Source organism: Myripristis murdjan, chromosome 20 (genome assembly GCF_902150065.1).
Source record: "Myripristis murdjan chromosome 20, fMyrMur1.1, whole genome shotgun sequence".
Lineage (NCBI taxonomy): Eukaryota > Metazoa > Chordata > Actinopteri > Holocentriformes > Holocentridae > Myripristis > Myripristis murdjan.
The window spans coordinates 20,498,915-20,511,950 of NC_043999.1; the positions used below are offsets into that span (position 1 = coordinate 20,498,915).

The 13,036-nt window shown below is 45.7% G+C and overlaps 1 protein-coding gene across 5 annotated transcripts in view; it reads left to right on the forward strand.

Annotated features, from left to right (window-relative positions):
• arhgap12b (Rho GTPase activating protein 12b) overlaps nucleotides 1-9,285 on the forward strand; it is a 59,319-nt gene extending 50,034 nt beyond the window's left edge. For 2 of the 5 annotated variants that reach the window (XM_030078877.1, XM_030078875.1), the window contains exons 7-18: nucleotides 751-825; nucleotides 1,238-1,299; nucleotides 1,398-1,479; nucleotides 2,875-2,979; nucleotides 3,123-3,221; nucleotides 4,023-4,125; nucleotides 4,264-4,383; nucleotides 4,494-4,592; nucleotides 5,111-5,188; nucleotides 5,468-5,602; nucleotides 6,088-6,193; nucleotides 7,420-9,285. In XM_030078877.1, coding sequence (XP_029934737.1) covers nucleotides 751-825; nucleotides 1,238-1,299; nucleotides 1,398-1,479; nucleotides 2,875-2,979; nucleotides 3,123-3,221; nucleotides 4,023-4,125; nucleotides 4,264-4,383; nucleotides 4,494-4,592; nucleotides 5,111-5,188; nucleotides 5,468-5,602; nucleotides 6,088-6,193; nucleotides 7,420-7,594 — 1,239 coding nt within the window. In that variant the 3' untranslated portion in view covers nucleotides 7,595-9,285. The remainder of the gene's footprint in view (nucleotides 1-750; nucleotides 826-1,237; nucleotides 1,300-1,397; nucleotides 1,480-2,874; nucleotides 2,980-3,122; nucleotides 3,222-4,022; nucleotides 4,126-4,263; nucleotides 4,384-4,493; nucleotides 4,593-5,110; nucleotides 5,189-5,467; nucleotides 5,603-6,087; nucleotides 6,194-7,419) is intronic. The other 3 variants (XM_030078878.1, XM_030078880.1, XM_030078879.1) reach the window with 3 other exon arrangements.
• The last annotated feature ends 3,751 nt before the right edge of the window (nucleotides 9,286-13,036 follow it).

A 13,036-nucleotide genomic window follows, 5' to 3' on the forward strand; every position in this document is an offset into this window, starting at 1 on the left:
ACGCCTAAATGACAACAGTGGTCTGCTTTTAAAGATCTCTAGTCTTCAGGGTTGAGGAAGTGTTTTTTGGCTAATACTCTAATGGTTTCGTTGCAGTTCCCTTTCAAACTCTGGCGGTTCGGTTCTGACTCGCGCAAGAGGAGATTTCGTCTCTCTCTGTACCGTGATAAAGTTGGTACCACCCGTAGCCCCTCCCCTCTCGCCCGCCCTCCTCCAATCCAGAGCTACGATGATCTGTTATGATTGACTGTTAGTGATTGTGCCTGGCAGAATGTAATGCCGTCAGCTATGTCTGATTGATCAGGTTAATGCCAGAATCAAAGCGTTCGCTCAATCAAGTGAAGTGAACTTAATCAAAGATGTCTGATTTTATTTTATTTTATTTTATTTTATTTATTTATTTATTTAGAGTCATTAAGCTGCCAGTAAACACAAGGATTTTGGCACCTTGGAATGAGGATCTCTCTCCCTCTTTCTGAATTAATAAACTTTCCTCAGCTGTCACGGCCATTTGCACCTGAAAAGCTTGTTCTTTCCTCACTGACAACACAAATCCCTGCTCACCTTCACCGTAATGCTCGTCTTCCAACTACCTGAATTAACACCCAGCGCAATCTTCTGTTTCCACCTCAGGTTTCCCGATTCATTTTCTTCTCCTCACTCACCACAAACGGTCTTCACACGTCTTGTAGCCAGTAGCTGTTAGGTCTTAGCGGTTCATCATGCTGACCCTGTGCCTCTTGTTGGTAGGAGTGTGCTCCGGCGCCCAAGCAGAGCTCTCCAGACTCTGACTCCTGCCCCTCATCTCCAAAGCACCCCTCGACCGTTAGTATCCCAGCTTGCATTGCACTGCACTCATCCTGCTTTGACTTGCATTCACCTCCACCTGTGTTATTTCACAGTAGCCTGGTCTGTGCACGGCATTCGCTTTCTCTCATCGCTTTCATGTTTGTCACGCAGCCTGTCACTGTGTCATGGGTATCATCATTAAACAGCAACTGCCTATTAGACAGACTTTTTAGATTGACAGAAACACTGTAAGTTTTACCTACTGCAAGAGTGCCCTCTGCTGGTGGTATATTGTAATATAACATTACAAGGGGAGCACAGCCGCTTTGAGCTTTGCACACTATCTCATTTGCTTCTCCAGCTTGTGTGTGAATGTGTGTGTTGTGTGCATAGTACCCTCCCTTTCATTAGCAGAACCCTCATCGCTCTCTGTATGCACACTCCGCAGCCCTCCGAGAAGTGTGGAGTCCTCAATGTCACCAAAATCACAGAGAATGGGAAGAAAGTCAGGTGGGTCTGGATGAACATAGACGTGCGTGCAGCTTGTTTACACTCACAGATGGGTTTGCAGGTTGGTGATAAGCCTCTGTTTTACTGTGATTTCACAGGAAGAACTGGACCTCCTCGTGGACGGTGCTGCAGGGATCCTCTCTGCTCTTTGCAAAGGGTCAGGGGGGAAGCACCAGCTGGGTACGTATCCCATCAGCCCCCTGGAGGCTGCCCTCCCGTACATGCTAAGTTTCTAAGTTTCAATTCAGTCCATTCCTCAGTGGTTTTCTCCCTTCCTTCTTATGTTTGTGTAGTCATCTATCCTGGTTCCTGTTTCTGTGAAATTTCATCCTTTCTTTATTGCTTCACCCCCTCCTCTCTTGTCCCCTCCCCTCCTCTTCTCTCCTCTCCTCTCTTTTCTTCTCTTCTTCTCTCCTCTCCTCTTGTCCTCTCCTCTCCTCTCCACCCCTCTCCTCCTTCCTAAAGTCTTACTACCGTAGCGGCTCCATCCCGGAGCTGCTCCTCACACTGCTTAGCAACTGGAAGCGTTCGGTCAAGCCCCGCCCTGCTGTCTCCTATGTGAACTGTAGGCCTGCCCAGGCAGCCACTGTATGTCCCCTCTCTCTGCATGTATTGGTGCCCCTCTGTGTCTTTCATCTCATTCAGCCCCCTTCCCTCACCACTGCCTTACCTGACTGGGAGACTGTGCTTGGGGATGGGAGGGGAGTGTCTGATAAAGCTCAGCCCAGCTGATTGTGAGAAAAGTGCTACTAATGTCTCACTTCCGAGAATGCTTGGATTCGCTGTAACGAGAAAATTGTTCCAAGAGCAGGATTCCCACAGCCCTTGGAAGTCCTTGAACGTTCAAGTGAATTTCAGAAAACAACAACAAGGCCTTAAAAAGGAACAGCTTATCTTGAAACTGCCTGGTTTTATTAAGATATACTACCCAAATCTGTCAGCATGCCTAAAATCTCAGCATCAACACTTCATAATGAGGAAAACCCTGTGATGTGTTGATGTGGCAGCATGATGAATTAAAAAAAACAATTCACCATGATTTTGTGACTCAACAAGGTCATTAATCAAAACTTTAATGTCTATCTGTGGCCAGTATCATGCTGTATAAAATCCCGATTTGTAGTTCTTGAATTTCTAAAAAACAAGATCTTTGAAAGTGTTGAAGTATTGAAGTCCCTCGTTCCAAGGCAGTATGGGAATCCTGCATGAATGTAATCAAGATGGGAGATGTTGCCTGGACTAAGCATTTGTTTATTGCCATAACATGAGTAACAACAGGAATTAACAGTGTTTTTGCCTCCCCTGTACCGTGATACTAAAGCAGTTGTAACAGATGTGTGAGTTCCAAAAAGAGGTTTTCTCCATTTAAAAATGTGAAACCTCTGGCAGCAGTATTTATCCACAAACCACAAAGAGCATTTTGGAAATGAATTCTGTATAACGATCCCTTGTTTTCAACTTGAACCCACCCTCCTTTTTACTGAAAAATCCTCCAGAAATAACAAAAACCCCTCCACGTTTCGCTCTTACGTTGGAAAACCAACTCTGATGCCACTTTCCGACCATTGATTTCAGAAGTTTGGCAGTAACCAATCGAAGCCTGAGTTTACTGTGGATCTGCGAGGCGGCTCGGTGGAGTGGGCCTCCAAGGAGAAGTCCAGCAAGAAACATGTTATTGAGGTACGGGACACTGCTGACCCGCTGTCAAGATAAATAAGTGGGAACCGAAACCCATCGCATAGAAAAAGTAGATGCAGATTATGACATGTTTAGGGAAGCCTGAGCTCAGGATCATTCTGACCTTTGACCTTCTCCTGCCCCAGCTGAAGACCCGTCAGGGCACAGAGCTCTTGATCCAGTCAGAGATAGACAGCGTCATCAACGACTGGTACCGGGCCCTGACAGAAACCATCAGCACGCATGTGAGTGGACGCTCTCCTGTTCACAGTGTATTGCATTAGAAACCATACCTTTGAACACGTGTGGTTATGAGGTGACATAATCTGTAATTACACAACATATTAGAGAGGACAGCCTTCAAGCAGGTACTTTCTCTATGGGCTTTCACTTAAGGTGTAATCACACCTACAGTTTGTTTGTTCTTTAAGTCAAAAACCACAGTTGATTGTTGACTCTTTGCATTTTTCTATTCAGTTAATTTAGGCTGACACTGCCCAGTCACAAGTGAATGTTTGATAGAATGACATTTTGTCAAGTTAAAGACAAGAGGAGTCAAAGCAATTCTATTTCCAGTCCCTGGTGGATTTGTCTTAGTTTTTTGCAGTAATTTACCCTCTTTGTTCTTGCCAGTTAAGGAGTCATTGAGGAAATAGCTGACAATGAGTATCAGTCCAGACTGTGGTTTGCCCTCGCTTTCCAGGCACGAACTGCCAGCTATCAGATGTCGACATCTGTCTCCTGATACCTACAAACCCTTGTTTTTTAGGGCTATTTCCTCTTGTTGGTTCAGATTACGCTCTCACTCCTAATGCACCATATGGCATTTCACTTGCAAGAGGATGGAGTCCTACATTTTCAGGCATTTTTGTGCGGTTATTTTGTGTAACCCAAGTTTTGAATCATAGTGATCTCACCTGCCCAAACCAATTTAACTGAAAGGGAAAATGCTCCTGAGGTCAAATAAATGCCTTCAAAAAGGCTTTAGGTGAGTTGGTTCTTTAGAGTTGATCTGGCAGTATGTCTGTGTGGCTCCTTGCATCCAGGCCTGGGAGTCAGACGAGGCCATCGAGGAAGACATGCCTGAGTCCCCCGGGACTGAGAAACAGGACAAGGAGAAGGACCACCGAGACTCAAAGAAGAACAGAGGTAAGACAGGATGAGGACACGTGGAGGACCAACAACCCCTTATATCTAGAGCTAACATTGTGATGTTCACTGCTATTTCAGTTTGGAGTATAAACTTGTCCATTACTAGTTCACTAAAGAAATGTCTGTTTGCCTCAGTGATGAAGACCTCTGTGAGCATGGACGCTTCAGACCAGAAAAAGACCCGAGTGAAGCTGAAGAAGTTCCTGACGCGTCGACCCACCTACCAGGCTGTCCGGGACAAGGGCTACATCAAAGGTATGTAAGCTATTAAAGAGAGAACAGTCTGGAAACGCCCCTTTGTTTCAGCTGTTAACCAGTGCTTGTGACAGTTATATGATGTACCTGCCTGTTTGTCATTTTTACAGATCAGGTGTTTGGCTGCAGTCTGACCAGCCTGTGCCAGCGGGAGAACACATCAGTGCCGAACTTCGTCAAGATGTGTATTGACTATGTAGAGAACACAGGTATGAATAACACACATCTTAACATAACATATATAATGTATAGTACCTCCTATCTCATCTCCAAAAGGCACACAAAGCAGGACAGTGGCAATTTTCCATTCATGAATAAGAGTTGTGTGGCTTGTCTACTTAAAAGAATGGGGTCAAATTTGATAGCAAGGTTATTTTTACACCACTTAATTCAATTTACAACAGAAATAATGTTTTCAGCCCTCTGGCCTTCATCAGTGCCTGTAGTTAAGAGGTCCCCCTCCATCTTATAGGATGGCTGTGAGTTATGGGTGAACCCATCAGCTCAACTAGGCTGACCTCAGTTCACATCATCAGGGCACATTGCAAAAAGTTGTGAAGTTCTAAGAAAAAAATCCTAGTGAAACCACTTTTCAAATGATTCCTAGAAATCCTAACAGTGAGTGTTTGGGCGCTCAGAGGCTCCCTCCTTTCATCGTTCAGTTGCTCACTCTGCTTTCCCCCCTTCGCCTGTCTTCTCATCGTCTCACCTTCGCGCTCTCCTGCAGGTCTCAATATTGACGGCTTGTACAGAGTGAGTGGGAACCTGGCGGTGATACAGAAGCTTCGCTTTGCTGTGAATCACGGTAGGGCTCCTGTCTCCCTCCTCTCAAGTCCTTTCAACTGTTCACCAGCATGCAAAACAAACTCACCACCTCTATGTGGATCACGCCGTTCACAGGAGTGGGGCGTTTGCTGAACTATCAACACACTGAATTCATACACACAGACAGCCAGCACCATTCTCGCCTCCCCAGCCATGCTGCTTCACAGGGTTTTTGTTGAGCTGCATTCTTTATCTCCTCCTTGTTGGCTCTTTTTTCCATCACCTGATGGTGTTTGCTCTTTTTCTCTCCCTCTGTCAGATGAGAAGGTGGATCTGAATGACAGTAAGTGGGAGGACATCCATGTAACCACCGGGGCTCTCAAGATGTTCTTCAGGGAGCTTCCCGAGCCCCTGTTCACATACGGATCCTTCAATGACTTCGTCAACGCCATTAGTGAGTAACTAGCACCAGCATTTAACTACATTAGTACATGGCAGCGGTTCCTAAAGGGGAGTCCGGGAATCCTGAGGGGTCCGTCAAGGCATTTAGGCGAAAACTATTTTTTTTTGTCACTCCCTAGAAGTAACCGCAATGAGTTCCACTCTCAACCCTGATGGCATCAACTTAAAAACAGTATAGTTACTGTCTAGTATTTTGTACCCAGTTACAGTAGAATCTTCTTAGATGGGGTTCCATACAGCCAAAATCCTTAACATTATTAAATGGGGTTCATGGTCCAATGCACATATATTTGGGGGTCCTCAATATGGGAAAAAAATGATACATTGAATACCATGCACACACTGCTGTTGTTGAAACTGTTCACATGCCTCAAGAGCCAGGAGGATTGGGGTTCTTGTTGTTACTAATGCAGCCACAAGATGGCGCTCAACCCACTTGCATTCAGCTGAAGGATTTGCCTGTTTGTCTGCTTTCAGAATGCTCCGACTACAAGCAGCGAGTGAATTCAATAAAAGACTTAATCAAGCAGTTGCCAAAACCCAACCACGACACAATGCAAGTTCTTTTCAAACATCTCCGCAGGTAAGAAGGACACTGTTGGGACACACAGCGGGGTGAAAAACACTTTATTCACAATATTACCAGCCCACCACTACTAATTATGTATTCATAGTAAATTATATAATTTGTATCCTTTTTTTCAAATAATCACTGCCTTCAAATCAAATCCTTGTATCTGTGTTAAATCATTTTTTTGGCATTAAAAAGCCTCATTCAAATAGACACCCATGCGTTTTTGAAAGTTGTTGCATTTTTTATATTTGGTTCACTTAAGTTTACACTGTGCAATTAAAACAAACCAGGGCTCGCAAACAAAAGCCACATGGGCTCAAAAGTAGCTTGTTTATTGGACAGAGGAGGTTTGGTAACCTGTCATCCTGGAAAGGTTGGGGATTTTGGCAGTCGCTTTTGAAACTGTACGGTTTTAAATGAGTTTCATATGCTCTGGCTCAGTGCAATTTACCCAGCTCATAAAGGCAGTGTAATACTAAAATCACTGCAATGAATAAAATCAGTTTTACAAGATCACTCAATACAACAGGTAGTGATTTTTTTTTTTTTTTTTTTTAAATTCCTGCAGTTTCCAGGATAGTTACAGGATGCAGAATGCCTTTCTTTCTGCTAACTCCCCTTGTTGTTTACCTATCCTCAGACTGATCAGCGTCTGTTCACCGTGAAACTACAGCCAGGTTGAAGGTGTATTCTTAGCCCACTGGAGCCAGGGGCAATATCATATGTTCACTATGACATTTGCCTAGGTTTCCAATTTGCATTTATATGGCACTATGTTTGCGGTAATTCAATACCTGTGAAGTGGTGTTTCTTCAGGAAATTTATAGCGTGACATTCAGTGTATGGAGGTCCACGTATATCAGCAGGCAGATTTAATCGTCTTTTTTTTTTTTTTTTTTTTTTTTTCCTCCCATGAATGTTATTGTTTTGCATGCGAGGATGTAGATTCTATTTTAAAATGCTATTACGCTTTTCGCCCGCAGCGCTCGGGATTGTTACAGCATGTACGTTGAGAGGCTTGCTTGAGCGCTCGATCTTGAGCCCTCCAGATGTTGTGTGTAAAATCATCATGATGGTTTTTTTTTTTTTTTCCCTCTAAATGAAACCCTGAAGGTACACAGAAATCAAAGGAAAAGCAAACAGCAGATCGCACTCACCCAGAGCTATTTATGACGCATTATCTCTTGATGTCTCCTTTTGTTCAACCTCTCTCTCTCTCTCCCCCCCTCCCCCAGGGTGATTGACCACGGAGAGGCCAACCGCATGACCACCCAGAGCGTGGCCATCGTGTTCGGACCCACCCTGCTCCGGCCCGAGACCGAGACCGGCAACATTGCGGTCCACATGGTGTACCAGAACCAGATCGTGGAGCTCATATTGCTAGAGTATGAAGGCATCTTTGGCAGGTAGAGGCGCACACGGAGAAGAGGACGGCCGGCTTCCTTTCTTTCTTTCTTTTTTTTCTTTTTTTTTTTCTCCTCCAAACATGGACTTCTTTTTCTTTCCCCTCTCACTTTGACTGAACTGAAACATTGCTGTGGACCAAGCAGTGTCATTTACGTTCAACGATAACAGGATAAAGATGAAGAAAGCTACGACGCGTGACAAGACTTTGCACTTAAAGAAATTTTGGAGATGAATAATAAAAAAAAAAAAAAAAAAAATGTAAAGACTTCACTCACTTTTTCAGTTGCCATTCCCGCTGCAAGTAGCGGGCTGGACATTCGACTTTTCAGGAGCTTTAGGCGGTTGCATTTGCGGACTGGGTGATGACGGACAGTATTGCCGTGACTGCGGAGTTCAGAGTGGTGCAGTGACAGTGTGTGGATGTCTGTGTGAGTGTGTGTGAGTGTGTGTGTGTGTGTGTGCGCGCGGGTGTGTGATTTTGGTGGATTTGAGTATTCAGGTGTTTTTACATACACTGGATCCCTCTGGCCAGTAATACAAGCTTCGACGTGGAGCCCGACGCGTCCTTGAGGAGACGGGCAGGACTCTCATTGGATGGCGGCGGCCCCCCCGTGTCCAACTGGATTCCCGTCACCTCGCCGAAGGAATAAGCTGAATCTGAACTGGATCGCTATCTGTGTCGTGAAGCTTTGTCTGTGACGTGTAAGCCGTATGTGCTATGGATTGGGTGAGAACAAAAAAAAAAAAGTTTTTCATCCTGTGAATAAAGGAAGAGGCACTTGGATGACCTGGAGCATAATTATGGTTGTGCCCCCCCCCCCAATTTGTCACAATCAGGCTTCAACCCTCGCAGCACCATAGATCAGTGTTACCCCGCCCCCCCCACCTCCTAACAGTGTTAACCTTTAACCCTGTGACATGATCAGCGTGTTCATCCCATGACTTGAATGAGGGAAGACAGACCCGTATGTGTTTGTATGGCTGAATTAACTGGAATAAAACCTGAGCTGAAGGGTCCCTGTCTTTGCCACTATGTACAAATGTGTGTTGTGTAGTTTAACGTGCTTTGGTAAGTTTCTGTGTAGTGACGGGCCATTGCCAGTGGTCTTGTATGAAGTAAAGTGTTGGTGTCTCGGTGACAGGCAATGGCGCTGAGGTCCCCGGGTGTTACTGGAGAACAGCAAAAACGGAGAAACGTGGATTTTGTGGGAACTGCAGTCGTAACGTTACCCTCTCACTTCGGTCGTTTCTGATTTAACGCCCCTTCTCCTCGCCTCAGCTAACATTAAATAGTGTTCAGAGAGGGGAAACGGTACTGAAAGTACTTTATCATTTCAAAGGTTGTTGTATGGGACTGTATGGAAGTGCAAAAAAGAGCCTTTAAAAGAAAACTTTCAGAGCATATGTACAGCGAAAGAAAATAATTGTTCAAATTTGCTATAGTGTTTGAGGTATGTATGCTTTGATGGTGAACCAGTGGAAGATTTTGATTTTGTAAATCTAAATTAAAACATAACTATACACAGATTGTGGAATAATAATAATAAAAAAAAAGACATGAGCTACTGTTTCTTTTTCTCAAGGTGTATCTGGGGGTATTTTTTCCGCATGGTCAGCTGCACATTTTGAATGTAATTTTCAGGCTAACTGCTGTTTGTGACATTGCTATGTCTAATAAAAAAAGACAAACTAAACGTGCCGTCTCTTAATTGGTTTATTTTCAGCGGCTTTACGATGCCGTGTAGACCAACGTTTTGGCGAACGTTCATCGTCAAACGAAGTGATAAAGAAAGGTGAGTCTGCTGTTTAACCTTCAATCAACTGTAAAAGTTCACCTTTCCCTCGTCTTTAATTACATAATTGAATTCATCTACTCAACACAGATAAGTTGGCCATTGAACTGAGTGGTTAGGCTTTCGCGTCTCAATCAATTATGTCCCTACCTGTTAATTATGAAATGAATTGCAATATATTTCCTCAGATTTCGTAGATACTCTGCAACCTCTGCGGCTCCGCTTCAATTAATCTGATTTCTTCATTCTTGGAAGGCAGGTTTGTCATTACTCCGTAGGTCAAACGCTGCAGTCCTGAAGGGTGTGGATTAATTGATGTCTAATTAGGTAATTGCCATGGTGCCAGTTTTGATTAAGAAGAGGAAGGCAAAGCGAAAGCCGAGCAAAGCTGCTCGCTGCTGCAGCTACAACCAAGTGAAAGGCTCCATTTAGCTTTGCCTCTGTTTCCCTGCAGGGTGTGTGTGTATATGTGTGTGTGTGTGTGCTGAGTGTCTGCTGTGCCCTCTGCCTCGCCATCCAGCATGAATGAGGAGAAATGGGACCAGCACAAGGTTGTCTCCTGAATCTCTCTGGCGTCTGGCTGGCTGGCTGCTTCACTGAGAAACCAGAAAGGAACTGTTCATCATATTGCTAGCCTTGTTTTGTGTGTGTGTGTGTGTGTGTGTGTGTGTGTGTGTGTGTGTATTTGCCACCACATGTGCCTACCTCCCGCTTATGATCAGAGCCATTCCTCTTTGAAGTCCATTTCAGCGGGCCCCCTCCTGCCTACGTGTTAATTTACTGCAACAGGTTTGACTTACACCTTGGCTCCCGCTCTGTTTTGACAGGACGGACCACCTCGGATTCAAAAACGTGTCGGAGGTAGGCAGCACTGAATCATGTGCCCCGTTGGAAACCACAGGCCGTTAAAGCTGAAACACAGAGAGGAGGCCCCCAGAATTTCCAAATGAGAAAACAATTAGATCATTTCTATAATTCATGGGTGCGACCGCAGCACAGGGCCGAGGAGGCCTTGAGTGTTTGAAGTGCTCCATATGCTCGCCGTGGTTTTCAGGCTGATACGCTCTGCTCTGGCCCGGCCCGCTCCGTGGAGGCTGAGGTGTGGGCAGGTAATGTGAACAAGCCATTATGGAGCATAAAAGATTTATGGTGCTTCAGTGCTCCCCCCCCTTCGTTTGCAGGTGGGCTGTCAGAGAGCAGAGTGGCTGGACAGGGAACAAAATGGTTGGGAGGTTTTTTTTCTGCACTGTGGCAAAGACCTCGGTGCTTTACCTCGAACTTTCTGCTCATACTTGACTGAGCTAATGGCTACTTGTCCAAAGGTGTGGAAGAAATTTTGCTGTGGTGTTGCTAGAGAGAGGTCTGCGACAGCCAAACGCTTGCAAAACAAAACATTCATGAGAAACAATTGAAGTCCCGTTATAGGAAAAAGCCTCAAAAGAGTCAGCTTTCATCGTCATTTAAGTTAAAGTGTGTCACCAACCCGTACCTGATATACACTCACCCACCAAATTCCCTGACATTTGTTTGAGAACGCAATAAAACCATTTGCATATGCGGGAGGCTGCATGGGATATTTCATTTGACACGTTGACTGCTTTTACAGCCTAATATATAACAGCAGCCGGAGCCTGTGGCTGTATTTCCCCCCTGGCTGAGCAGCTGGCCTGACAGTTACGAGGACTGATGTGCCATTGGCTCCAGTGCATCCATCCCACCAGCGCTGGCCCTGCTGCTGGAGGCCGACAGAGTGATGGCGTGGCCGTAGCACTGACCTTCTGTTGGTCTCTAATGGTGCTGCACAACTGAGCCCCGCTACCCGCCCTCTCTCTCTCTCTCTCTCTCTCGCTCACGTCCAGCAGCAAGGTTGATGTGTGACCAGCCTGCAACCAAACAGATGCAGGCACCACATTTACTAAGGGCCCACATGGCTCAGCTGCGCTCTTTGCAGTGGATGAGAGTCGCTGCTGGTTATCGTGGCTGCCGCTGTGGCGTCGTGATGTGTGGGTGCCTCTGTGTCATGTTCTAATCCATCGCACTCTTTGATTAAAAACCGAGTTGGATCGCCTTCAGTGCTTCTGGATGTGCGTTTAGAAAAGATAACCAACAAGATACGGGCGCACCTTGTACCGGCACAGGCCATTAGTGAGGCCTTTGAACCCGAGTCGAACAATATCAAAGTCTGGTGCGGAGTTCGCTGGGCACGAGTTTCAAGTCATGGTGAGATTCAGCGGAATGAACGTGCTTCAGCGAAACACGTGAAAGCACCTCTCGCACTCCTCTCTCTCTACATGATCAAAGATTGAGCGAGCACTTACAAGTGTAGGCTAATGTCTTGCGCAGGAGAGGAGCCGGCTCCTCTTCCAGAAATAACTCATTTGCCGGTGCGCTTAATTCAAAGCCATCCTTTTTGTAAATGTGCTGTCACAGTTGCAGCGCACAGGCAAACCAGGATGTGCTCTCACATGCATGGCAATGCTAAGTAAGCGTGTAAGTATTCCAAATGTCAGCCGGCTCGTCGTTGTTATTAATGAGCTTGAGGCGGCAGGAGTGGATCATTTTCCATGGAAATTCAATGCATTTTAAATAGCGGTGGATCAACATTCCAGGCCGGGATTTACATAAGGTAATTGCAGGATGCTGCAAGTACCCCTCGCTGACATTGGATTCCCCCCCACCCCCTTTACCTTCAGTAATACAATCAAGTCCATTAAGTAGGCAATAAATACACAGCAAGACTGTATCAGCGCTCCATGACAGATAATGGCCCCTCTCCAGAATATCTATTTATTTACCCCTGGACAGTTACGGCTGCTGCCTTAGCACAACACAGAGGCGTGCGCGCTCGCAGGGGTGCGCCGCCACAGGCCTCTTCACCTGGCAGCGCTGAAGAGGATTTGGTGGAATCTCAATCCTGCACGGCGCTCTCCCACTGTCATGTGTGTCCTCGCAGCGCCGGAAATGAGTCGGGGCGGCGGTTAAAAAAAAAAAAAAAAAAAAAGGAGGCCGTGCAGGAGAAATGAGATGAGCTCTTCCCGTAAGCCATCAAACGCAGCCCCCCTTGTTACACCTCTCAGAGGTCTACCTGCAGCTGCTGCTATGGGGGTCTGGGGAAATTAACTACAGAGAGAACACAAAGACAATAGTGGGAAGTTATATATATGCAGAGGTGGAGGGGGATTTCATAAAGGGTACGCTCCTTCCCGTACAAGGAGCTCAGCAGGAAAAATCTAAATATTGCCTTATTCTGTGCCTGTGTCAACTGGTGCTAAGAGCATCCCTCCCCTGGCTCAGACTTCACCTGGCACCGCGTTCCCCTGCTTTAATAGCACCCTAAATATATTGTCCTGCATTCATAATGTGTGTGATGGTTTTCCATGGAGTTCAGTGCTATGGGCCTAAGGCAGTATTTAGCCTGTGTAGGTCTGTGACATGGCCTATTCAGCAGCTCATTAGAGAAATGGGCTGAGCTGGCTTACTAACCTTTCTCTCGCATACACACACACACACACCCTCACACATCCCCCGGAGACCTTGTGATTATGTGTTAGTTGAGTATATGGGTTTTTGGGGCTGTTAAGTGATGATCACGCTCCGAACGAGCTCGCTGTATTTCTTTTAATTAAGACTAATGGAAAAATGAGGCGCGGCG